Below are 26,245 nucleotides of genomic sequence, written 5' to 3' on the forward strand. Positions count from 1 at the left end.
AATTGGGACTTTATTAGTGGGGGTGATTCTTGGGGTACCCCAGCTTCGTATACACATATAACACTTGAACTGGAACTAAAAGATTTTATAAAGCAGGCCCTATGATGATCCTCATACACTCTTCATTCATCGGAGAGGAGCACCATGCTCGGCTTGGAGCTGATCTTACCTGGGGTGATGGGGCTTCTGCTGACCCTCTGCATTATGTCCCGGATGGCCGGGGTTGTAGGGATGTAGCCAACTGGAAAACTTTTGTTGCTGAATTCATCCAGACGCCCCAGGACAAAGGCCGGTGTGTACGCACTCGGGCTTGGACCATCTTTAAAAACCAGCACTATGAAGAGCAGGAAGATCAATACCAAATGCTGGACCCACTCCTGTAAACCAAACATGGGGTCACCACCATCACCAATTATATTAAAAATCATTCGAGATCACAGACAGAGATCTCCTGAGCTCTCCACTACAGGAAATTCTGGGTAAAATAAAGGGGCCCCTAACCAGAGGAATCCCTTCTCCTTGAGGACATGGGACGGCCTCTCTGGATCATTGAAGCTGAACTCCAGAGAAACAGTTTTATTTAGTTATACACAGAGAGGGTTTGAACAACTGTTGGCCTTTTATGCGCTCTTCTTAAAACCTCAATAGCAAAAGGCCAGCTGTGGAATTTCAATCCCTGATGTGTTTATGGTAGAGGTGGAAATCTAACATGTTTCAGAACATCACACCCTTCATCAGAGCTGTTTATATTAAACCAATGATTATACAGATTAAAAACCTTGAGGAACCATGAAGAACCATGAAGAACATCAAACTGTAGCAGGGTCAGGCAGAAAGTGTTAATTTCTGTGTCCCCATAAGGGATATATTGATAACTTCCTGTCCTGGGGACAGGGTGTCACATGGGTGGGCAGTAGTAATGAACAGAAACAGCAAGAACACCATAATGATATCAAGCAAGCAGCAATGAAATATAATTTAGCCTTCATTGCTCCCTGTGTCTTCCTGTCCTGGTGACACCAGTGCATAGTCTTCTTTCTCCACTGCAGGTGGCGCTCTTCTGCAGGGCAACCAAGAAGCAAATGGAGCAAGTAGTATCAGTCTGTACAGCCACAAGCCAACGTTAATTTTGGCACCCTTACAAAAAGTGGTCTGGTAACTACCTGACAACTCCTAACAATCTCCAGCATGCCCTATGGCTATCAATATGTGCTTGTCTTCACTGACCACTTTACCAGGTTTGTGGTGGTGGTGCCTACCAAGGACGAGATAGCTGTCACCACTGCCAAACATTTCTGGGAGCACATTGTCCAATCGTATGGCTGCTCAAAGTGGATATTGTCAGGCCAGAACTTTTAGTATGTAATCATGACCAAATGTAAATCTCACACCACTCCCTATCAACTCCCTATCACCTCTAAGGCAAAGGCACCTGTGCGTGATTCAATCACACCCTGCTGAATGCTGCAGACTTTAGAGCTATTGAGATCGGTGGTGCCAACATGGGGGGGCTGTGGTATGGGCCTATAACAACACTGTCCACAAGTCCATCGGACACATGCCCTTCTTCCTTGGGTAGTCCGGCCAGATGCCCATGGACCTTCTGTTGGGGAAACTTCCCAGAACTCTAAGTTCTTGGGTACAGGAACATTATAGGAGGCAAAAGACCAAGCAGTTGGTGTTGGACAAACACAAATAGATGGCTCCTGAACCTGTCTTGGAAGAATTACCACTGTGATTGGGGGAATGCATGTTGGTAAGAATGCCAAGCACACCTGAGAAAGCAAGGTCAAGTTACATAGTAGGTGAGGTAAAAAAAAAACACAAGTCCATCAAGTCCAAGCTATGTGTGTGATTATATGTCAGTATTACATTGTATATCCCTGTATGTTGCGGTCATTCAAGTGCTTATCTAATAGTTTCTTGAAACTGTGGATGCCCCCAGCTGAGACCACCGTCTGTGGAAGGGAATTCCACATCCTTGCCGCTTTTACAGTAAAGAACCCTCTATGTATTTCAAGGTTAAACCTCTTTTCTTCTTATTTTAATGAGTGGCCATGAGTCTTGTTAAACTCCCTTCCACAATTTTTTTTATCCCTATTGTGGTGTCACCAGTCCGGTATTTATATATTGAAATCATATCCCCTCTCAAGCGTCTCTTCTCCAGAGAGAATAAGTTCAGAGCTCACAACCTTTCCTCATAACTAATATCCTCCAGACCCTTTATTAGCTTTGTTGCCCTTCTTTGTAGTCGCTCCATTTTCAGTACATCCTTCCTGAGGACTGGTGCCCAGAACTGGACAGTATACTCCAGGTGCCGCCGGACCACAGTCTTGTAGAGGGGAGAATTATCCTTTTATCTCTGGAGTTGATCCCTTTTTAATGCCAATATTCTGTTTGCTTTGTTAGCAGCAGCTTGGCATTGCTGAGCCCATCATCTACTAGGACCCCCAGGTCCTTCTCCATCCTAGATCCCCCCATAGGTTCCCCTCCCCCCAGGTCCTTCTCCATCCTAGATCCCCCCAGAGGTTCTCCCCCCAGTGTATAGATTGCATTCAGATTTTTGCCACCCAAATGCATTATTTTATATTTTCCTACATTGAACCTCATTTGCCATGTAGTTGCCCCTCCCCCCATTCATTTGTTCAGATCTTCTTGGAAGGTTTCCACATCCTGCGGAGAAGTTATTGCCCTGCTTAGCTTAGTATCGTCCGCAAATACAGAGATTGATCTGTTTCCCCCATCCCCCTCCTCCAGGTAGTTTATAAACAAATTTAATAGGATTGGTCCCAGCACAGAACCCTGGGGGACCCCACTACCCACCCCAAACCATTCCGAGTACTCCCCATTTATCACCACACTGTAGCTTGTAGCCAGTTTTCAATCCGTGTACTCACCCCTATGGTCCATGCCAACCCACCTTATTTTGTACAGTAAACGTTTATGGGGAACTGTGTCAAATGCTTTTGCAAAATCCAGATCCACCACGTCTACGAGCCTTCCTTTATCCAGATACACCACATCTACGAGCCTTCCTTTATCTAGATACACCACGTCTACGAGCCTTCCTTTATCTAGATACACCACGTCTACGGGCCTTCCTTTATCCAGATACACCACGTCTACGGGCCTTCCTTTATCTAGATACACCACGTCTACGGGCCTCCCTATATCTAGATACACCACGTCTACGGGCCTTCCTTTATCCAGATACACCACGTCTACGGGCCTTCCTTTATCTAGATACACCACATCTACGGGCCTTCCTTTATCTAGATACACCAAGTCTACGGGCCTTCCTGTATCTAGATACACCACATCTACGGGCCTTCCTGTATCTAGATACACCACATCTACGGGCCTTCCTGTATCTAGATACACCACGTCTACGGGCCTTCCTTTATCCAAATACACTACATTTACACTACACCTCGATTACCACGTGAAGACTGAGGAGAAGAATAAATGCAATACCTTCGCCATCTCCCCATCCTTTGTAACCAGATGTCCTTCCTCATTCTTTATGGGGCCAATATGGTCTGTCCTCCCTGTTTTATTGTTCACATACTTATAGAATTTCTTGGGATTTTTTTTTGCTGTCCTCCGCTATGTGTCTTTCATGCTCTACCTTAGCCGTCCTTATTGTGCGCTTACATTTCATGTTGCCTTCTTTATAAAGTTTGAATGCTGATGATGATCCCTCAACCTTGTATTTTTTGAAGGCTTTCTCCTTTGTTTTTATATACATTTTTACATTGGAGTTAAGCCATCCAGGACTTTTGTTCGCTCTTTTAAATGTATTACCCAATGGGAAGCATTGGCTAATGCCCTTATGTAATATGCTCTTAAAGCAAACCCATCTCTCCTCCGTGTTCTTTGTTCCTAAGATTTTATCCCAATTTATGCCTTCTAGTAAGGTTTGTAGTTTATGGAAGTTGGCTCTTTTGAAATTCAGTGTCTTTGTATTCCCCTTATGTCTCCTATTTGTGTGATTTATACGGAAGCCAACTGACCTGTGATCGCTGTTACCTAAATTGCCCCGTATTTCCACATCCGTGATCAGCTCTGTATTGTTGGTAATCAGTAGATCCAGTAACGCTTTATTTCTGGTTGGTGCGTCTACCATCTGACCCATAAAATTGTCATGCAAGACATTTAGGAACTGGCGAGCCTTAGATGAATGCACGGTTCCCTCCGCCCAGTCTATGTCTGGATAATTAAAATCCCCCATTATGATAACACTTCCCATCCTTGCTGCTAATCCAAATTGTGATAGGAGATCATCTCCCCCTCCTCCCTTAGGTTAGGGGGATTATAGCATACGCCCAGTATTTTTTTCCCCTTAGCTTCATCCCTTTGGAGCTCTACCCACAAGGATTCCACCTCCTCCCTCACTCCCTTAGTGATATCATCTCTCACATTCACTTGTACATTATTCTTGATATATAGGCATACCCCTCCCCCTTTTTTACTCTCTCTATCCTTGCGATAAAGGGTATACCCTTGAATGGTTGCCAGCCGATCATGAGAGCTGTTGAAACAGGTCTCTGAAATTTCCACAAAATCCAAATCCTCCTCGTACAACAGTATCTCTAGTTCACCCATCTTGTCCGCCAGGATCCTCGCATTGGTGAAGATGCCACGCAGTTTAGACCGGTCCCATGTTATCCTCTGATTGTCTGTTCTGAGATTGCAACTAGGACTTGCTACTATACTTACCTTGAGTTTATGTGCTTTGGTCAACCTACCACTAATGCACCCAATACTGCCCTCTGTAATATGTTCCACACTGACTATTTCTACCTCTGGAGCCCCCCCCCCCCCCCCCATCGCCTAGTTTAAAAACTCCTCTAACTTTTTGGCCATCTTCATTCCCAGCTGATCTGCACCCTCCTCATTTAGTTGCAGTCCACCCCTTCTATAGTACTGGTTATCGACTGAGAAGTCGGGCCAGTCCTCCAGGAACCCCAAACCCCTCCTTACTACACCAGCTCTTCAGCCACTTGTTTACTTCCCTAAATCTCCCTCTGCCTTCCTGGTGTGGCTCGATGTACCGGTACTATTCCTGAGAATACCACCTTGAAGGTCCTTTTCCTCAATTTAGCTCCCAAGTCCCTAAAATCATTCTTTAGGACACTCCACCTTCCTCTCACTTGGTCATTGGTGCCAACGTGCACCACGACAGCCGTGTCTTCCCCAGTCCCTCCCAGTAATCTGTCCACCAGATCCGTGATGTGCCGAACCCGAGTGCCCCGGCAGACAACATACTGTTTGGCGCTTCAGGTCTTTGTTACAGATTGGCCTCTCTGTCCTTCTAAGAACTGAGTCCCCTACCGCCACAATCTGTCTTTCCTTTTGCTTCGCTCCCCCCCCCCCCACTCTCACCCCGGCAGCTAGGAGAGTCCCTCAGCTCCAGCAGTGCTGGTCCCTGACTGGTTTCACCAATGTCACTCAATGGAGCGTACTTATTGGGATGCTCCAGCCCTGGAATGGCCACCCTGGCCCTTACCACTCTACCCTTCCTGACTGTCACCCATCTACTCTTTCCTAGTGTCGGAACCTCTTTGTCTCCACCCGCCTCTGTGCTGGCACCTACTGGCCCCTGCCGTATATGTTCCCGGCTCCCCTTTAGTATGGAGGGTCCTCTCAGTGATGACAGTTGCTTCCCCAGATTCAGAACCTGGGCTTCCAGGGAAACAATGTGCTTACATTTTGCACAGCAGTATTCACCCTCGATCGGATGATCAAGGAACGCATACATGCCACTAGATGTACAACGAGTCGCCTCTCCACACCCGCCGGGCATCGTACCTATTAAATTTAATGAGGATTGGGGATAATACCCTGTCCAAAGTACCTAACAATTAGCTTCCTGACACCAATACTCAACAAGACAATACAAAGGTACTCCAGACCTAACGTGCACCCCCGACCTGCATGCACCCGCAGACCTAAAGAGTAAGGGGAACTCTCTGCTAATAAGGACATAGAGAGCCAAAATACAAAACCAAAAGACTTGGCAGAAGTTTTATCCTATCAGTTCTACTGGAAATAAAATAAATGTTGGCGGGAGTTACACTTTAATGCCTTTAAAGTGACCCATTTGCTAAAATAACCATCCAATAACAGAGCTCTCTGCAAATTTATTGTAGGAAAGGAAAGGTCAGCAGCAGCAACTTACATTGTTCTCTCATTTAAGGGCACCCCCCCCTCCCCCAACAACCACAGTATTGCCCCCAGTCACGGTTTACTTACCAGCACTACATTTCCCAGACGCCTCCATTGTACCAGAATATTCTTCCGCAGCAGAGCAAAGGTCTGCTGGATGAGGCTGGTCTCCCTCCCTGTCCCTCCGGTCATCTGAAAAACAAACATCACCAATGATTACTCTGGAAATACTCCTTGTTGCTGTTTTTCAACTTGTATGCTATTTTTTTTATTTTATTTCTTTTTAGTTGTTTTTTTTGTATCTTTTAAATTTTTTGTTTTAGCTTTTTGTGGCTCTCTTTTGTATCTTTTCGGGTTTTTTTTGTATTCTTTTTATTTATTTTTGTTTATATTTTGAATTCTGTTTAATGATCAGTTTGAAAATACTTGTTATTTTTTATCTTTTTGTTGATGTTTTGTATCTTTTTATTTTTTTTATTTTGCATTCTGTTTAATGATCAATTTGAAAATACAAAACATCAACAAAAAGATACAAAAACAAGTATTTTCAAATTGATCATTAAACAGAATGCAAAATAAAATAAAAAGATACTTGTTTTTGTATCTTTTTGTTGATGTTTTGTATCTTTTTTTTTATTTTGCATTTTGTTTAATGATCAATTTCAAAATACTTGTTTTTGTATCTTTTTGTTGATTTTTTGTATCTTTTATTTTATTTTGCTTTCTGTTTAATGATCAATTTGAAAATACTTGTTTTTGCATCTTTTTGTTGATGTTTTGTATTTTCAAATTGATCATTAAACAGAATGCAAAATAAAAAATAAAAAAAAGATACAAAACATCAACAAAAAGATTAAAAAAACAAGTATTTCCAAATTGATCATTAAACAGAATGCGAAATAAAAAAAAGATACAAAACATCAACAAAAAGATTAAAAAAACAAGTATTTTCAAATTGATCATTAAACAGAATGCAAAAAAAAAAATACAAAACATCAACAAAAAGATACAAAAACAAGTATCTTTTTTATTTTATTTTGCATTCTGTTTAATGATCAATTTGAAAATACTTGTTTTTGTATCTTTTTGTTGATGTTTTGTATCTTTTTTTTTTATTTTGCTTTCTGTTTAATGATCCTGAGGCTGAGCTGCTCTCCTATTCAATAATAAGTTGAGTACATTATGTAAAACTGCAAAGCCACGAGGGATTTCACTTCTCCAAAAAACAAGAAATCCTCCAGAAGCTGGAGTAACTTCCCGGCGATGTCACACAGATGTTACTCTCCGCGCTTCTCTCAGCAACCAGCCGCATACATAAGAATGTGTTCAAAATGTAACAAAGAACTTCCAATGATTGCCGAGCTCTGCGAAACACAACACATCCAGCGCCCCCCGAAAGGCAGAAGATATCACCGGACATCCACCACAGATGGGAAGATCCACTGTCAGTGGACTGGCCCTTTAAAGTAGAACTCTGACCAGAATGACATATATGATGCAGCCAGTCAGTAATGAGAACAAAGGTGTCCCCTCCCCCCATAGGACAGTGGTATTACCTGATGATCCTGCCAGTAGATACATCATTGTTCCACTTCCTGTATAAGGGTGACAACGCTATTTGTTCTGCAGTAAAATCGCACAGCTGTGTTGTCACCCCATAGACAGGGCAGTCTTAGATGGACGGGAAGTCATGTATATACAATATGTGATTCTGCACTTCTGGGTAGGGGGCGCTCTCGCCCCCGGTGCACTGCTTCTGCTTGGTAATGCTTGGTATACGTGATTCTGCACTTCTGGGTAGGGGCGCCCACGATGCACTGCTTCTGCTTGGTATATGTGATTCTGCACTTCTGGGTAGGGGGCGCTCTCTCCCCGGCGCACTGCTTCTGCTATGTAATGCTTGGTATAGGTGATTCTGCAGTTCTGGGTAGGGGGCGCCCACGACAATGCTTCTGCTTGGTAATGCTTGGTATATTTGATTCTGCACTTCTGGGTAGGGGGCGCTCTCTCCCCGGCACACTGCTTCTGCTTGGTAATGCTTGGTATATGTGATTCTGCAGTTCTGGGTAGGGGGCGCCCACGACAATGCTTCTGCTTGGTAATGCTTGGTATATTTGATTCTGCACTTCTGGGTAGGGGGCGCTCTCTCCCCTGATGCAATGCTTTTGCTTGGTAATGCTTGGTATATGTGATTCCGCACTTCTGGGTAGGGGGTGCTCTCGCCCCCGGCACACCGCTTCTGCTTGGTAATGCTTGGTATATGTGATTCCGCACTTCTGGGTAGGTGGCGCTCTCGCCCCCGATGCAATGCTTTTGCTTGGTAATGCTTGGTATATTTGATTCTGCACTTCTGGGTAGGGGGCGCTCTCGCCCCCGATGCGATGCTTTTGCTTGGTAATGCTTGGTATATTTGATTCCCCACTTCTGGGTAGGGGGTGCTCTCGCCCCCGGCACACCGCTTCTGCTTGGTAATGCTTGGTATATGTGATCCTTCACTGTTGGGTTGGGGGGGGGGGGGTGCGTAATGGCCCCAGTGCGCCAATATTTCTTGCGTTGCCAGCCAATGGATGTCCTCCGGCACGTTCTGATTATCAAGGAGAGAGGCTGGATGGAGCTCTACCTATGCAGACAATGCAGCAGAGCTCCGTCCTGGCAGCAGGGAATACAATCCACCATTTCCCTTAGTAAAAGCAGCACACACAGCACACACAAACACTGGCTAGGCGCACAGTTAACCCTTTGAACGCCCGAGAAGTTTAACCCCATTCCTAGCCCGGAGTTCTCCTTTAGGTGAGCCGGTTATTTGCGTTGTCCTCTGTTATATCCACTTATAGCTGTGCGCAGAAGATTACCCCCCCCCCCCCCACCGGGGGCAGGATCTCATCAGAAGGACATTCAGATCATCCAGTCTCTTAAGATCGCTTAAAACGACCAATTAGACGATTCTGAGACTTTAATACATTAGGTGTAGATTCATTTTATCGAAATTATGGCTGAAACGATTAATCAATATTATCGATAATAATCGATAAGGAAAATCGGTGTCAATGATTTTCCTTATTGATTAGTTGGTCCGAACCTTCCTCCCTGCCAGTCCCTTAGAATCCTCCTGTGTACAAGACGGCGCCCCCTCCCCCTCCCCCTCTTCCTCCTCCTCCTCCTCGCTCACATCAGCTCCCCACTGATCAGTCTCAGCCTCGCCCGCTGCCTGGAGGGAATAGACAGAGAGAGCCGCACACTGTGAAGTTATACGGTGGTGGATAATGCCTATACTACTCAGACAGTACATTCATTTCTATGACAAGTGCCCCATGATCCTAAGTATTTCTGTGTGGGGGGGTGCCCCATCATTGGTTTTCCTGGGGGGGGATAGTGCCCCATCATTGGTGTTCCCGGGAGGAATAGTGCCCCATCATTGGTGTTCCTGGGAAGAATAGTGCCCCATCATTGGTTTTCCTGGGGGGGGATAGTGCCCCATCATTGGCATTCCCGGGAGGAATAGTGCCCCATCATTGGTGTTCCCCTGAGGAATAATGCCCCATCATTGGTGTTCCTAGAAGGTATAGTGCCCCATCATTGGTGTTCCCAGGAGGAATAGTGCCCCATCATTGGTGTTCCCCTGAGGAATAATGCCCCATCATTGGTGTTCCTAGAAGGTATAGTGCCCCATCATTGGTGTTCCCCTGAGTAATAATGTCCCATCATTGGTGTTCCTAGAAGGTATAGTGCCCCATCATTGGTGTTCCCAGGAGGAATAGTGCCCCATCATTGCTGTTCCCAGGCAGAATAGTGCCCCATCATTGGTGTTCCTGGGAGGAATAGTGCCCCATCATTGGTGTTTCTGTGAGGAATAGTGCCCCATCATTGGTAATCTCGGGAAGAATAGTGCCCCATCATTGGTTTTCCTGGGGGGGGGGATAGTGCCCCATCATTGGTGTTCCCGGGAGGAATAGTGCCCCATCATTGGTGTTCCTGGGAAGAATAGTGCCCCATCATTGGTTTTCCTGGGGGGGGATAGTGCCCCATCATTGGCATTCCCAGGAGGAATAGTGCCCCATCATTGGTGTTCCCCTGAGGAATAATGCCCCATCATTGGTGTTCCTAGAAGGTATAGTGCCCCATCATTGGTGTTCCCAGGAGGAATAGTGCCCCATCATTGGTGTTCCCCTGAGGAATAATGCCCCATCATTGGTGTTCCTAGAAGGTATAGTGCCCCATCATTGGTGTTCCCCTGAGTAATAATGTCCCATCATTGGTGTTCCTAGAAGGTATAGTGCCCCATCATTGGTGTTCCCAGGAGGAATAGTGCCCCATCATTGCTGTTCCCAGGCAGAATAGTGCCCCATCATTGGTGTTCCTGGGAGGAATAGTGCCCCATCATTGGTGTTTCTGTGAGGAATAGTGCCCCATCATTGGTAATCTCGGGAAGAATAGTGCCCCATCATTGGTGTTCCCAGGCAGAATAGTGCCCTATCATTGGTGTTCCCAGGCAGAATAGTGCCCCATCATTGGTGTTCCCAGTCAGAATAGTGCCCCATCATTGGTGTTCCTGGGAGGAATAGTTCCCCATCATTGGTATCCCCGGGAAGAATAGTGCCCCATCATTGGAGTTCCTGGGAGGAATAGTGCCCTATCATTGGTGTTCCCAGGCAGAATAGTGCCCCATCATTGGTGTTCCCGGGAGGAATAGTGCCCCATCATTGGTGTTCCCAGCAGGAATAGTGCCCCATCATTGGTGTTCCCAGGCAGAATAGTGCCCCATCATTGGTGTTCCTGGGAAGAATAGTACCCCATCATTGGTGTTCTCCTGAGGAATAATGCCCCATCATTGGTGTTCCTAGAAGGTATAGTGCCCCATCATTGGTATTCCCGGGAGGAATAGTACCCCATCATTGATGTTCCCAGGCAGAATAGTGCCCCATCATTGGTGTTCCCGGGCAGAATAGTGCCCCATCATTGGTGTTCCCGGGAGGAATAGTGCCCCATCATTGGTGTTCCTCGGAGGAATAGTGCTCCATCATTGGTGTTCCCAGGATGAATAGTGCCCCATCATTGGTGTTCCCAGGAGGAATAGTGCCCCATCATTGGTGTTCCCAGGAGGAATAGTGCCCCATCATTGGTGTTCCCGGGAGGAATAGTGCCCCATCATTGGTGTTCCCAGGAGGAATAGTGCCCCATCATTGGTGTTCCCAGGATGAATAGTGCTCCATCATTGGTGTTCCCGGGATGAATAGTGCCCCATCATTGGTGTTCCCAGGAGGAATAGTGCCCCATCATTGGTGTTCCTGGGAGGAATAGTGCCCCATCATTGGTGTTCCTGGGAGGAATAGTGCCCCATCATTGGTGTTCCCTGGAGGAATAGTGCCCCATCATTGGTGTTCCCAGGAGGAATAGTGGTCCATCATTGGTGTTCCCGGGAGGAATAGTGCCCCATCATTGGTGTTCCTGGGAGGAATAGTGCCCCATCATTGGTGTTCCTGGGAGGAATAGTGCTCCATCATTGGTGTTCCCAGGATGAATAGTGCCCCATCATTGGTGTTCCCGGGAGGAATAGTGCCCCATCATTGGTGTTCCCGGGAGGAATAGTGCCCCATCATTGGTGTTCCTGGGAGGAATAGTGCCCCATCATTGGTGTTCCCAGGATGAATAGTGCCCCATCATTGGTGTTCCTGGGAGGAATAGTGTCCCATCATTGGTGTTCCTGGGAGGAATAGTGCCCCATCATTGGTGTTCCTGGGAGGAATAGTGCCCCATCATTGGTGTTCCTGGGAGGAATAGTGCCCCATCATTGGTGTTCCTGGGAGGAATAGTGCCCCATCATTGGTGTTCCTGGGAGGAATAGTGCCCCATCATTGGTGTTCCTGGGAGGAATAGTGCCCCATCATTGGTGTTCCTGGGAGGAATAGTGCCCCATCATTGGTGTTCCTGGGAGGAATAGTGTCCCATCATTGGTGTTCCCAGGATGAATAGTGCCCCATCATTGGTGTTCCCGGGAGGAATAGTGCCCCATCATTGGTGTTCCTGGGAGGAATAGTGTCCCATCATTGGTGTTCCTGGGAGGAATAGTGGTCCACAGTTTTCATTATTACTTTAAATAAACGAAAACTAATTTTTTATGATTTTATCCGATATTAATCAAAACAATAATCAGCTAAGATTATGAAAACAATCTTTAGTTACAGCCCTAAGCCAAATGATATCCGGAATCCCATCAACAGGAACAAGAGAAAAAAAATGAGGAACCCACTACAGCTTAAAATAACCAAACCGCCCTTTTCTGCTGCATATTCATGTTCAATCCAGATCCTTCCTCCGCACTAGTTCTTTTCTGCCAGTACATGTCCTCAGTCTGATGGCCATCATCGTTCCACCCACTTCCTCTGAGCCCAGGTTGCCCCGGGCCTGTAAAGGAGCAGTGGGCGGCACGGTGATGAGTTTATTTCTCTGTCACTCTGCTCTCTCCTCCAATCAGCTGTGAACACACAACCACAGAACAACCGATAGCCTCCTCGCATTGCTTTCCCCACTCCCAGTCCGAGCTCTGCTGTACAGGGGCCAATACCAGGTCACCATTAGGGACTTAAAATGCCTGGTGATCATCTGATTTTTTTTTATATTTCTGTGTTGCTGTTGGTGATTAAAATGTTGTCACCGGGTCTGGAAGGGAGGGGGACAACACTTAAAGGGACCCGAGATAGCAGTAAAAGCATGACAGGCATGTACAATATCTCCCCGCCCTTTTAGAGTGTAAGCTCTTATGAGCAGAACCCTCTTGTATGTCTGTATTGTAACTGTATTTCTCTTCCCTTAAGATTGTAAAGTGCTGTGCAAACTGTTGGCGCTACATAAATCCTGAATAATAATAATAATTTCCCATATACTGTTATTGGTTGGAGGAGTCGTGGCCACGACCACAAATCTCTCCCGGGCAGGAAATCCACTTACCTTGGGTGTCGGAGAAGATCACACACACACGGCCGCCCCGTTCCTCCTACACCACCATCTGTTGTGCTTCTTCGCCCAGCACAGCGTCGGGCTGAGGAGATCACGTGACTTGGACACAGCTGTGATGTTGGCGCAGCTCCCGGAATCCTCGCTGGGGTCGCTGTTCTCAATTATGTGTGAGCCGAAAAAAAAACTCTCCATCGGGGACAATTCTCATATTGTGTGGACCTCCAGCCCCGAACCGTCACCCCCCATCCCATCCACATTCTTCATCCGATGGTTGCATGGATGGGGGGGGTCAGAGGAAACCAGGATCCCCTTCCCAGGGGGGGAACTAAACCCAAAGAGCTGAACTTTTGCACAGATGAGACAATCAAATCTACGAGGATTGGCCGGCTCTGTGGTCAGCATTGTGCAAGATACAGAAGGCACAACACAAATCCTATTTGTCATATTTTACTGTATGGGGGAGGGGTCCATAACACTTGAGCGATATCCAGACCTATGAATGATTTAGATTATTTTCTTTACAATGCAGTGTTTTAATAGAATGATATGCTTATTATAGTATAGTATTTAATATTGTTTTTTTATCTCCTTTTTTCAATTTATGTTATTATACATATTGATTTGTTGTTAGTGGTCATTTATATTTAATCTTTGTTTGTTGTTGTGTTTAAGCTTTGTTTCTTATTGTATCTTAGTTTTGTTTGTTGTGTTTCATATTGTGTTTTAGTTTTGTTTGTTGTGTTTCATATTGTGTTTTACTTTAGTTTTGTTTCATATTGTGTTTTACTTTAGTTTTGTTTCATATTGTGTTTTAGTTTAGTTTCATAATGTGTTTTACTTTAGTTTTGTTTCCTATTGTATCTTAGTTTTGTTTGTTGTGTTTCATATTGTGTTTTACTTTACTTTTGTTTCATATTGTGTTTTACTTTAGTTTTGTTTCATATTGTGTTTTACTTTAGTTTCATATTGTGTTTTACTTTAGTTTTGTTTCATATTGTATCTTAGTCTTGTTTGTTGTGTTTCATATTGTATCTTAGTTTTGTTTGTTGTGTTTCATATTGTGTTTTAGTTTTGTTTCATATTGTGTTTTACTTTAGTTTCATATTGTGTTTTACTTTAGTTTCATAATGTGTTTTACTTTAGTTTTGTTTCATATTGTATCTTAGTCTTGTTTGTTGTGTTTCATATTGTATCTTAGTTTTGTTTGTTGTGTTTCATATTGTGTTTTAGTTTTGTTTCATATTGTGTTTTACTTTAGTTTCATATTGTGTTTTACTTTAGTTTCATAATGTGTTTTACTTTAGTTTTGTTTCATATTGTATCTTAGTTTTGTTTGTTGCATTTCATATTGTGTTTTAGTTTTATTTGTTGTGTTTCATATTGTGTTTTAGTTTTGTTTCATATTGTATTTTACTTTAGTTTCATATTGTGTTTTACTTTAGTTTTGTTTCATATTGTGTTTTACTTTAGTTTTGTTTCATATTGTATCTTAGTTTTGTTTGTTGTGTTTCATATTGTGTTTTACTTTAGTTTTGTTTCATATTGTGTTTTACTTTAGTTTCATATTGTGTTTTACTTTAGTTTTGTTTCATATTGTATCTTAGTCTTGTTTGTTGTGTTTCATATTGTATCTTGGTTTTGTTTGTTGTGTTTCATATTGTGTTTTAGTTTTGTTTCATATTGTGTTTTACTTTAGTTTTGTTTCATATTGTATCTTAGTTTTGTTTGTTGCATTTCATATTGTGTTTTAGTTTTGTTTGTTGTGTTTCATATTGTGTTTTAGTTTTGTTTGTTGTGTTTCATATTGTGTTTTAGTTTTGTTTGTTGTGTTTCATATTGTGTTTTAGTTTTGTTTCATATTGTATTTTACTTTAGTTTCATATTGTGTTTTAGTTTTGTTTGTTGTGTTTCATATTGTGTTTTAGTTTTGTTTGTTGTGTTTCATATTGTGTTTTAGTTTTGTTTCATATTGTATTTTACTTTAGTTTCATATTGTGTTTTAGTTTTGTTTGTTGTGTTTCATATTGTGTTTTAGTTTTGTTTGTTGTGTTTCATATTGTGTTTTAGTTTTGTTTCATATTGTATTTTACTTTAGTTTCATATTGTGTTTTACTTTAGTTTCGTTTCATATTGTTTTTTTAGTTTTGTTTGTTGTGTTTCATATTGTGTTTTAGTTTTGTTTCATACTGTGTTTGCCCCCCGTACACGCGGTCGGACATTCCGACAACAAAATGTGTCTGATTTTTTTCCGACGGATTTTGTCCGAAACTGGTGTTGCATACACACGCAAAGTTGTCGCAAAATCCAAAACGTTTGTTCGTTGCGACGGGTCTACGTTGCGGCTAGTAGCCAATAGCTTTGGTCTCGTAATTTGATCTGAGCATGCGTGGCACTTTGATCGGAATTCTCCACAAACGATCGGAAAAAGCCTGATCGGATTTTGTTGTCGGAAAATTTGAGGGCCTGCTCTCAATTTTTTTCCCGCCGAAAAAACTCTGACGGAAAGCGTCCGATAGAGCCCACACATGATTGGAATTTCCGACAATATAATCCGATTGGACCTTTTTCGTCTGAATTTCCGACCGTGTGTACAGTGCATTTTAGTGTTGTTTCATATTGCGTTTTTGTTTTGTTTTATATTGTATTTTACTTTTGTATCATATTGTATTTTACTTTTGTATCATATTGTATTTTACTTTTGTATCATATTGTATTTTACTTTTGTATCATATTGTATTTTAGTTTTGTTTCATATTGTATTTTACTTTTGTATCATATTGTATTTTAGTTTTGTTTCATATTGTATTTTACTTTTGTATCATATTGTATTTTAGTTTTGTTTCTTATTGTATTTTGCTTTTGTTTCATATTATATTTTACTTTTGTATCATATTGTATTTTAGTTTTGTTTCATATTGTATTTTACTTTTGTTTCATATTGTATTTTACTTTTGTTTCATATTGTATTTTACTTTTGTTTCTTATTGTATTTTACTTTTGTTTCATATTGTATTTTACTTTTGTTTCTTATTGTATTTTACTTTTGTTTCATATTGTATTTTACTTTTGTTTCATATTGTATTTTACTTTTGTTTCATATTGTATTTTAGTTTTGTTTCATATTGTATTTTACTTTTGTTTCTTATTGTATTTTACTTTTGTTTCATATTGTGTTTGTTTTAGGAAAATTTAAATCACATGTAATATTTTTTTTTAAAATAAAAAAACATATCATACTTACCTCCACTTTGCAGCTCATTTAGAAAAGAGTGGCCCCAGAACCTGCTCTTCTGGGGTCCCTCGGCGGCTCTCGCGGCTCCTCCCCACATCTGATAACCCCCCTAGGAGAAGCACTTCCCCAAGGGGGTTACCTTGCGAGCACGCCCCCCAGTCCAGAATTTGGCATCCATAGAGACTGAATTGGACTCGGCCCCTGTGCCATTTGATTTGATTGACAGCAGCGGGAGCCAATGGCTGCACTGCTATCAATCTATCCAATGAAGAGCCAGAAACCCTGGGCTGAGAGACAGTGCATTCCCGCCATTCAAGTTCCAGGGCTCAAGTAAGTAAAACGGGGGGGGGGGGGGGGGGCGCTGCCAGGTGTCTTTTCACCTCAATGCATAGGATGCTTTAACCACTTCAGCCCCGGACCATTTTGCTGCTCAAAGACCAGGCCCCTTTTTGCGATTCGGCACTGCGTCGCTTTAACTGACAATTGCGCGGTCGTGCGATGTGGCTCCCAAACAAAATTGACGTCCTTTTTTTCCCACAAATAGAGCTTTCTTTTGGTGGTATTTGATCACCCCTGCGGTTTTTATTTTTTGCGCTATAAACAAAAATAGAGCGACAATTTTGAAAAAAAACGCATTATTTTTTACTTTTTGTTATAATAAATATCCCCCAAAAATATATAAAAAAACATTTTTTTCCCCTCAGTTTAGGCCGATACGTATTCTTCTACATATTTTTGGTAAAAAAAAAAAAAAAATCGCAATAAGCGATTATCGATTGGTTTGCGCAAAAGTTAATAGGGGATAGTTTTATGGCATTTTTATTAATAATTATTTTTATTTTTTTTACTAGTAATGGCAGCGATCAGCGATTTTTATTGTGACTGCGACATTGTGGCGGACACATCGGATCAATGCATTATTTTACATTTTTCTACATTGAACCTCATTTGCCATGTAGTTGCCCCTCCCCCCATTCATTTGTTCAGATCTTCTTGGAAGGTTTCCACATCCTGCGGAGAAGTTATTGCCCTGCTTAGCTTATTATCGTCCGCAAATACAGGGATTGAGCTGTTTCCCCCATCCCCCTCCTCCAGTTTGTTTATGTACAAATTAAATAGGATTGGTCCCAGCACAGACCCCTGGGGGACCCCACTACCCACCCCCAACCATTCCGAGTACTCCCTCCTGTACTGATGGCCTATCTCATTTCTTGAGGCCCAAAAATGGCAGAAAAGTACAAGTTTTGCAATGCATAAAGAAAATTAACTTTTTTTTTTTTTTTTTTTACACAAAGTTGTCGATTAATAAGATATCTGTCTGTGGATTGGAAAGAAACTACAGCTGCACTTCCTAAATCAGGCCACTAGATGGCGGCACAACACAAACTAGAGCTGGGTGGGGGATGGGAACTAACCTCATTTAAAGGCACAGTCCACCGTTTTTGCAAAAAATGTAACAAATGAAGTCCCACAAATGGAGTCTAAAAAGAAACATTGCTGTTATCTTGGTGTTCAAGCCTGCAGAGCATCGCTCCCATGATCAGTATGTAAAGCCAAGGCTCCGGCATTTCCGCCATCTCTGGGCCGGCGTGTTCAGCAATGGAAATGAAAGCTGAGAGAGGGAAAAATTAGTGACAATTCTGCAGAGAAACCAATCAGCTTCCAGGTTTTTTTTTTTGCCCCCCCCCCCCCCTTTCCTGTCCAGGACAATTTTCAGCTTTCAGCGCTGGGGCACTTTGAATGACAATTACACGGTCAGACAACATCGTACACAGAGGACATTTTTATAATTTTCTTCCCACAAATAGAGATTTCTTTTGGTGAGATTTCATCACCTCTGCGGTTTCTTTTTTTTTTTTTTTTTTCTAAACAATAAAAAAAAGGACCTACAATTTTGGAAAAAATAAAATAAGTTTTTCTTTGTTTCTGTTATAAAATATTGTAAATAAGTAATTTTTCAACTTCAGTGATGGGCACTGATGAGGTGGCACTGAGGGGCACTGATAGGTACTTATGGGTGATACCAATGGTAACTCATAGGTGGCACTGATGGGCACTGAAAGGCTGAACCTGGTAGGTACTTATGGGTGGCACTGATAGACAGCACTGATGGGCACTGATAGGCGACACTGATGAGGTGGCACCGACGGGCACTGATAGGCAACTCTGATGGGTACTGATAGGCCGCACTGATAGACAGCACTAATGGGCACTGATAAGATGGCAATGAAGGGCACTGATGAGGTGGCAGCAATGAGGTGGCACTCAGGGGCGCTGATAGGCAGCACTGATAGGTACTTATGGGTGGCACCAATGGGCACTCATAGGTGGCACTGAAAGGCTGAACCTGATAGGTACTTATGGATGGCACTGATGGGCACTGATGAGGTGGCACCAGTGAGGTGGCACTGAGGGGCACTGATAGGTGACACTGATGGGTACTGATAGGCTGCACTGATAGACGGTATTAAAGGGCACTGATAAGGCTGCATTGATGGCAACTCATTAGTGGCACTGATGGGCACTGAAAGGCTGCACTGATGGGTACTTATGGGTGGCTCTGATTGGTGGCACTGATGGGCACTGATGAGGTGGCACTAAAAGGCTGCACTGATGGTTACTTATGGGTGGCAAAGATAGGCAGCACTGATGGGCACTCATAGATAGCACTTATGGGCACTGATAGGCGACACTAATAGGCACTGAAAGGCTGCACTGATGACTACTGATAGGCAGCACTGATGGGGACTGATAGGTGGCACTGGCAGGCATTGATGGGCACTGATTGGCGTCATGTCTGGATAATGACTGGCATTCCTGATAGCCATCCATGATCAGCATCCCTAGTGGTCCTGGGTGGGCATCTTCGGGGCGGGTGCTGATAATCAATCAGTGCCATCCTTTACTCACATCTGTCAGACGCGAGTGAGGAAAAGCCGATAAAAGACTCTTCCTGTTTACACCGTGATCAGCTGTGATTGGACATGGCCGCTCACATGGTAAAGAGCCTCCGTCAGAGACTCTTTGCCGAGATCCGTGTTGCGGTGTGTCAGACTGACACGGCGCTCCACCGATCCACCAGAGCGCGCGCGCCGGCTGTTATCCGGAAAGAAGTCCTATGACGCCCGGTCAGGATAACGGAAGCACAGCCCGGCCCTCATTTTGCTATAGGCCGGGCAGGAAGCGGTTAAATACGCTGAGGTTAGAAGCTGATTGGTTTCTCTGCAGAAGTGTGACTAATGCCGCGTACACACAACCGGACTTTTCTACCGACTAAGTCTGATGGCCTTCCTGACAGACTTTTGGCGGAGGTCCGACGGACTTTCTGAAATAAACGGACTTGGCCACACACAACCGGACTAAGTGCGTTCGTTTTGAACATGATGACGTAAGACGGGACTAAACAAGGAAATTCAATAGCCAGTAGCCAATAGCTGCCCCTTGCATCATATTTGGTCCGTCGGACCAGCACACAGACGAACGGTTTTCACGATTTTTAGTCCGTCGATAGATTTGAAACATGGTCTATTGCTAGGTCCGCTGGACTTTTTGGGGGAAAAAAGTCCACTGAAGCCCACACACGATCAAATTGTCCGATGGATTCCGGTCTGCCGGACCAAGTCTGCCGGAAAGTCCGATCGCGTGTACGCGGCATAATTTTACCCTCTCTAGCTTCAGTAACTAAACCCCAATGTGACAAAGTGGAGCTTCTTTTAGGACAAAGAGGGATTTATTTTGCCGATATTGTTTTGCAAATATATATATATATATAAATATATATATATATATATATATAAATATATATATATATATATATATATATATATATATATATATATATATATATATTTTTTTTTTTTCTTTTTTTATGCAATCTATATAAAAAAAAAATGATAAAAATCCTAAAAAAAAAAAAAAAAAAACTTTTTATACTTTGATCAATATGTAAAAAAAAAAAAGTGTAACTGTAGATAAAAAGTTTACATTTTATTTTATAATTTGTTTTGTTTAAAATTTAATTTATAATTCTAGTACAAAGCCCTGAAAAGTTACTTACAAATGAAGTAGGATTGTTTTTTCCAATTTTGAATTTTTTTGTTAATATGACAAATATAATATATAATAATAACAATAACAATAATAATAATAATAAGTAATACAAATAATAATAATAAGTAATACAAATAATAATAATAATAAGTAATAACAATAATAATAATAATAACAACAATAATAATAATAAGTAATAACAATAATAATAATAATAATAATAAGTATAATAATAATAACAATAATAATAATCAGTAATAAAAATAATAATAATGATAAAAAAAAAACAAAAAAAAAAAGTTTGAATACTAATGGTTAGAAAAGTAGAAAGGGGCAAAAAGAAAACTCAGCAAAATAATAGCTAAGGGGAGAAGGGGAAGAAGGGGTTACTTCACTGATTAGGGTTAAAGTAAGAAATAATAAGTGTTAAATTGGAAAACATTTTATTTAGTAAAAACATTTTTCTACTCGCTTTATCTGTTTATTTGCAGATAGAGGATCATCCTTTCGATCGGCAGATGAGATGAGAAGCCCGGGGCTCGGGGTATTCTCAGGCGACAGGTGACCACAGACCTGGCTGTGAAGGGAGACCGGGGCGCCACATCTGCATGGAGGGCACACCTTTCAAAGAGACCCAGTGATCTGGATGAAGAGGGTGTCACTGGACCGGTGAGAGATCACCATTACTGGGTCCTGAGTCACTGCCAACATCACGGGTTCCAGATGCCAAAAAAATAAATAAACACATACTGCAAAGTGGTGGGAGCCCAGTGGCCACAACTTCCTTACCCACTTCTTAAAGGCACAGAGTCACCTCGCCTTGAGATGCAATTAGAGTATTTACTCTCCTATACCCTGCGATCCACTTAAACCTGAGCGCACCAACATGGGAGCTTCGGGCCCCAACATTTAATAGTACACTGGCCATTGGGAGTAGTTTTGAGAGACCAAAGGACCTTTCATTTCATTTTCCTGTATCGTTCCTGTAGTTAGGACTAGGGATGGCCGAACAGTTCGCCCGGCGGTCGTTTCGCGACGAATTTCGGCTGTTCGCGGTCTGCCCGTTCGGCGGACTATTGGCACCGCTCGCCCGGCGGACTTCCGTGTTTTTACTGTGTAAAAGAACTTTGACCTGATGACACATCCATCATGGGGTACAGGACAGCCAATTGAGACATTACAGCACATGGACACTTGGACATTCCCCCTAACCTATAAATACACCCGATCCGGCGGCCATTTTACATTCTTTCTTCTGTCACTATAGGGCAGTGATGGCGAACCTTGGCACCCCAGATGTTTTGGAACTACATTTCCCATGATGCTCAACTACACTGCAGAGTGCAAGCCCATCATGGGAAATGTAGTTCCAAAACATCTGGGGTGCCAAGGTTCGCCATCACTGCTATAGGGAGAGGTTGCTGTGTGGAGCAGGGAGAGATAAATCGCTAGCTATTTGGTACACAAAAGTTCTTTTCAGGACTGGTATAGGTGTTAGGTGTATATAGGTTTGCTGTGCTACTGATTGTTGCAGCAGCCTGAGTGTCTTTTGTCAGTTTAGAGAAAGGGACAGGACGCTGTGTGCTGCTGTTGTAGGGACAGCCAGATTAGTCATCATCATTAGCTGTTACTATCAGGTCCATAAAAGTGCTATTCCAGTAACCAGTTATTGTTCCAGCAGCCTCTGTTTTGCCAGTTTATATAGGGACAGGAAGGAAGCAGTGTGTCAGGCAGTGAGGGTCAGTTTAACCACTTTCAGACCGGACCATTTTGCTGGTCAATGACCAGAGGTCTTTTTACAATTTGGCACTGCGCTGCTTTAACTGGTAATGGCGCGGTCATGCAATGTTGTACCCAAACAAAATTTGCGTCCTTTTCTTCCCACAAATAGAGCTTTCTTTTGATGGTATTTGATTGCCTCTGCGATTTTTATTTTTTGCGATATAAACGTAAAAAGACCGCAAATTTTGAAAAAAAATGATATTTTCTACTTTTTGTTATTAGAAAAATTCAATAAACTCAATTTTAGTCATACATTTAGGCCAAAATGTATTCAGCCACATGTCTTTGGTAAAAAAAAAGTCAATAATTGTATATTTATTGGTTTGCGCAAAAGTTGTCACATCTACAAACTAAGGTACGTTTTCTGGAATTTACGCAGCTTTTAGTTTACGACTGCCTATCTCATTTCTTGAGGTGCTAAAATGGCAGGGCAGTACAAAACCCCCCCAAATGACCCCATTTTGGAAAGTAGACCCCCTAAGGAAATTGATAAGTGGCATGTTGAGCCCATTGAATATTTTATTTTTTTGCCTCAAGCGATTGTGTAAAAAAAAAAAAAAAAAAATTTTTTTTTTGTCATTATTCAAAGTTGTCACTAAATGATATATTGCTCACACATGCTATGGGCATATGTGAAATGACACCCCAAAATAAATTCTGCTGCTTCTCCTGAGTACGGGGATACCACATATGTGGGACTTTTTGGGAGCCTAGCCGCGTACGGGGCCCCGAAAACCAAGCACCGCCTTCAGGCTTTCTAAGGGCGTTACAGTTTTGAAGGCCATAAAATGCCAAGATGGCACAAACCCCCCCCCAAATGACCCCATTTTGGAAAGTAGACACCCCTAAATTTAGGGGTACACTAGTGAGACTAGGTAATAAATGGCGGGTGCCCTGAAACTATAAAAAAATAACTAACCAACCAGCGTCACCTGTAACAGTTATATGGTGATCACTGGTGAAAGGGTTAACTAGGGGGCAATCAGGGGGCTTTATGCGGTAGTATATGGGGGTCCCTGGCGCTATAAAAAGCTGCGGCGAACCTAAATACCTACCTGCCTAACTAGCGTCACCTGTGACACTAATACAGTGATCAGAAAAACGATCGCTTATTAGGCTGGGTTCACACTGGAGCGATGCGGGAACGCCACGAATGCGCGGCGGGTTCCCGCATCGCATGCCTCCCGGCGGCAGTTCACACTGCCCTATGCGAACTGCTGGGAGTGTCAGTGAAATGTTAATGACACCCCCAGATCAGTTCGCATATCGCAGTGCGATCTGCAAACTCGGATCGCATGGTGTGAACACCCATGCGATCCGATTCTGCTGCGGGCCAAAAAAAGGGTCCCGTGCGAATTTGCGGCGGGTGCGACACGAATTCAGCCATACTATCTGTATACTATCTGTATACTATCTGTATGGCTGAACTCGAATCGCACAGAGATCGGATGTGATTTGCACTGCAGTGCGGTGCGAATCACATTAGTTCTCATAAACCGCTGCAATGTGAACCCAGCCTTAGTGACACTGGCGACGGGGGGTGATCACGGGGTTAAACCTTTATTGGGGGGGTTAGGGGGGTACATTAGAACTAAAGGGGGCTAACCCTAACTGCCCTTACAGTTATTACAGTCACAAATGACACCAATGCAAAAAAAAAAAAAAAAATGACATTGGTGTCACTGTGACTGGGGGGCAGGGGTAATTGGGGGGGTGATCGGGGGGGGTGTGAGTGTGCCTGGCATGTTCTACTGTGTAGTGACGTGTTGGTGCAACTCACCGATCCTCTCTCCTCGGTGTCGGAACGAAAAATACCGACACGGAGGAGAGAATACATCACTTCCTCTCCTGTGTTTACATTACAGGAGAGGAAGTGATGTCACGAAGGATTTCTATTCGTCGGGAGCGATCGCGAGGGGGTGGCCATGAATGAATGGCCGCCCCCTCGTCCGGGATCGCTCCCGAACGAATACCGACCGCCGCAGGAACCGGGCGGGGGCCCGAGCGGGCCCCCGACCCGCGGGAAGGCAGGGACGTACATGTACGCCCTTATGCCTGCCCGTGCCATTCTGTCGACGTACATCGTCGTGCGGCGGTCGGGAAGTGGTTAAACAGTAGCTGTTACTATTAGTTCCACAAAGGTTCTTTTCAGGACTGGTATCAGTGGTATGGTAATAGGCTTGTACACGTATAATATTCTTTCTTCCAAATATAGAAAGAAAATTATACTTGACTGCTGCCCTGCATGTAATTAAAATTCTTGATATAATCGTTCACAGCAGGGCGCTCCAGCGCCCACCAAGAGTCACTTTGAGGGCTTACAATGTTGTGGCAAAACCAACACCTTGTTCCGCCATTTCTGCAGAGCATATAGGGCAGGCCCCTACTTTCAAACATCCAACTTACAAACATCTCCTACTTGCAAACTGAAGGAGACAACAGCAAGTGAGATGAAAAAAGATGGACGACAAAACAAATTATACAGGGGTGATAACCCTTCCCTATGTTTTCCAAAAAGCTTAAAAATAGTTTTTTTGACTGGAGCTACACTTTAAAAATGTACCAGTTGAAAATTACAAACAGATTCAACTTAACACAACAAACCTACACAGTCCCTGTCTTGTTTGCACCGCCTGTATACTGCTGTTCTGAGTATATAGGGCCTGGGGGCCACACGCATTTCCCTTTTTTAATATGGGTACGGGGTTCCCCTTAATATGCGTACAAGACCCAAATAGGCTGGTAATGGGCAGGGAGGGCTACCCATGCCATTTTTCTCAATGATTTTCAACCATATTGCAGGAACCAGATATAACATTAAAACCGCAAGCAGTTTTAAATTATGTTATTTCCATTTAATGTCATTTTGTGCAGGGACTGTTCTTTTTTTTTTTTTTTTTTTTTTTTTAATTCGTTTTTATTAAAGAGAAGGAGTACATACAAGTCATCGCATACATAACAACAGAGGAGCGGTACAACCAGTAAGCAACAACCACCCAGAGAAATACTTAGACTCCAACATGAGTAGCTCAAAAAATGTACATGACTCCCCTCAATTTTAACCAGAAGAGGAAAAAGAGAAAAGGAAAGTCCAGATAGAAGGAAGAAAGCAGGGGGGGGGGGGGGGGGGGGTCCCAACCGCCAGACTGATAATTCAGAGAATAAAACAGGATATACATATCTCATCAAAACAAATCAAAACAAAACCCAAACATGGCTACAGCACATTACACAGGTCGTGATACCATATCCGCATACGGAGGTGTATACTTAAAGGCGACCCAGCAGGCCCATATCTTTTTTGCAAGGTCAGACTTGCCTCTCAGAGAGAGTGTCATGTCTTCCATGTAGTATGGTTGATCAACTTTGAGCAGCCAGCAACGGAGCGTGGGAATCTTCCTCTGTTTCCAATATCTCGGGATAAGAGTCTTTGCCGCATTGAGGAGATGGGGCGTAATAGAGCGTTTATATGAGCCTGCTGGCTGACCCGAACAGTGAAACAACACATGCCATGGATCATTAGGAACCTCCCGACCCTGAATTTGCTGGATCCAATATAGAACTGCGAGCCAAAACGGGCGTATTCGTGGGCAGTACCACCAGATGTGAGCGTGGGAGGCTCGCTCACCGCACTCTCTCCAGCAGAGCGGTGAGGTCTGGGGGAAAAACCGGTGCAGTGTTACAGGCGTATAATGCCACCTGGTCAGAAGCTTGTAGGACATCTCAGCTGTTCTGGCGGACCCCGAAGTGGCGTGCGCCCTGTGAAGAATGGTAGATACTTGGGCAGGAGTGAGTTCCTTATCCAAATCTAGCTCCCAGTTGCGGATAAAAGTAGGTGTCCTGTGAGATTCTAGGGATATCAGCAGGTGGTAAAAATAGGAGACAGGTCTCTCCACAGGTAGGGCACCTGAAAAAGCAGATTCCAGCGGTGTAAGATCGGACACGGAGCGTAGTGGTTTAGGAAGAGATCGAACAAATGCCGACAGTTGACAGTATTTCCACCGATCCATGAATGAGATAGGTGACTCCCCCATAATGGTGGGGAGAGGGAGAACTCCG

At 43.3% G+C, this 26,245-nt stretch overlaps 1 protein-coding gene across 4 annotated transcripts in view; it reads right to left on the minus strand.

Moving 5' to 3' along the window:
- Positions 1-26,245, minus strand: part of LOC143936209 (ABC-type organic anion transporter ABCA8-like) — a 125,827-nt gene that overhangs the window by 93,067 nt on the left and 6,515 nt on the right. Inside the window, exons 1-3 of one of the 4 annotated variants that reach the window (XM_077460617.1) lie at positions 13,114-13,432; positions 6,256-6,360; positions 170-377 (exon numbers count right to left, since the gene is read on the minus strand). In XM_077460617.1, coding sequence (XP_077316743.1) covers positions 170-377; positions 6,256-6,360 — 313 coding nt within the window. In that variant the 5' untranslated portion in view covers positions 13,114-13,432. Of the gene's footprint in view, positions 1-169; positions 378-6,255; positions 6,361-7,724; positions 7,845-13,113; positions 13,433-26,245 lie in introns of those variants that run through there. The other 3 variants (XM_077460618.1, XM_077460619.1, XM_077460620.1) reach the window with 3 other exon arrangements.

Source organism: Lithobates pipiens, unplaced genomic scaffold (assembly GCF_037356315.1).
Source record: "Lithobates pipiens isolate NorthernLeopardFrog02 unplaced genomic scaffold, aLitPip1_a1.2 Scaffold_28, whole genome shotgun sequence".
NCBI classification, from domain to species: domain Eukaryota; kingdom Metazoa; phylum Chordata; class Amphibia; order Anura; family Ranidae; genus Lithobates; species Lithobates pipiens.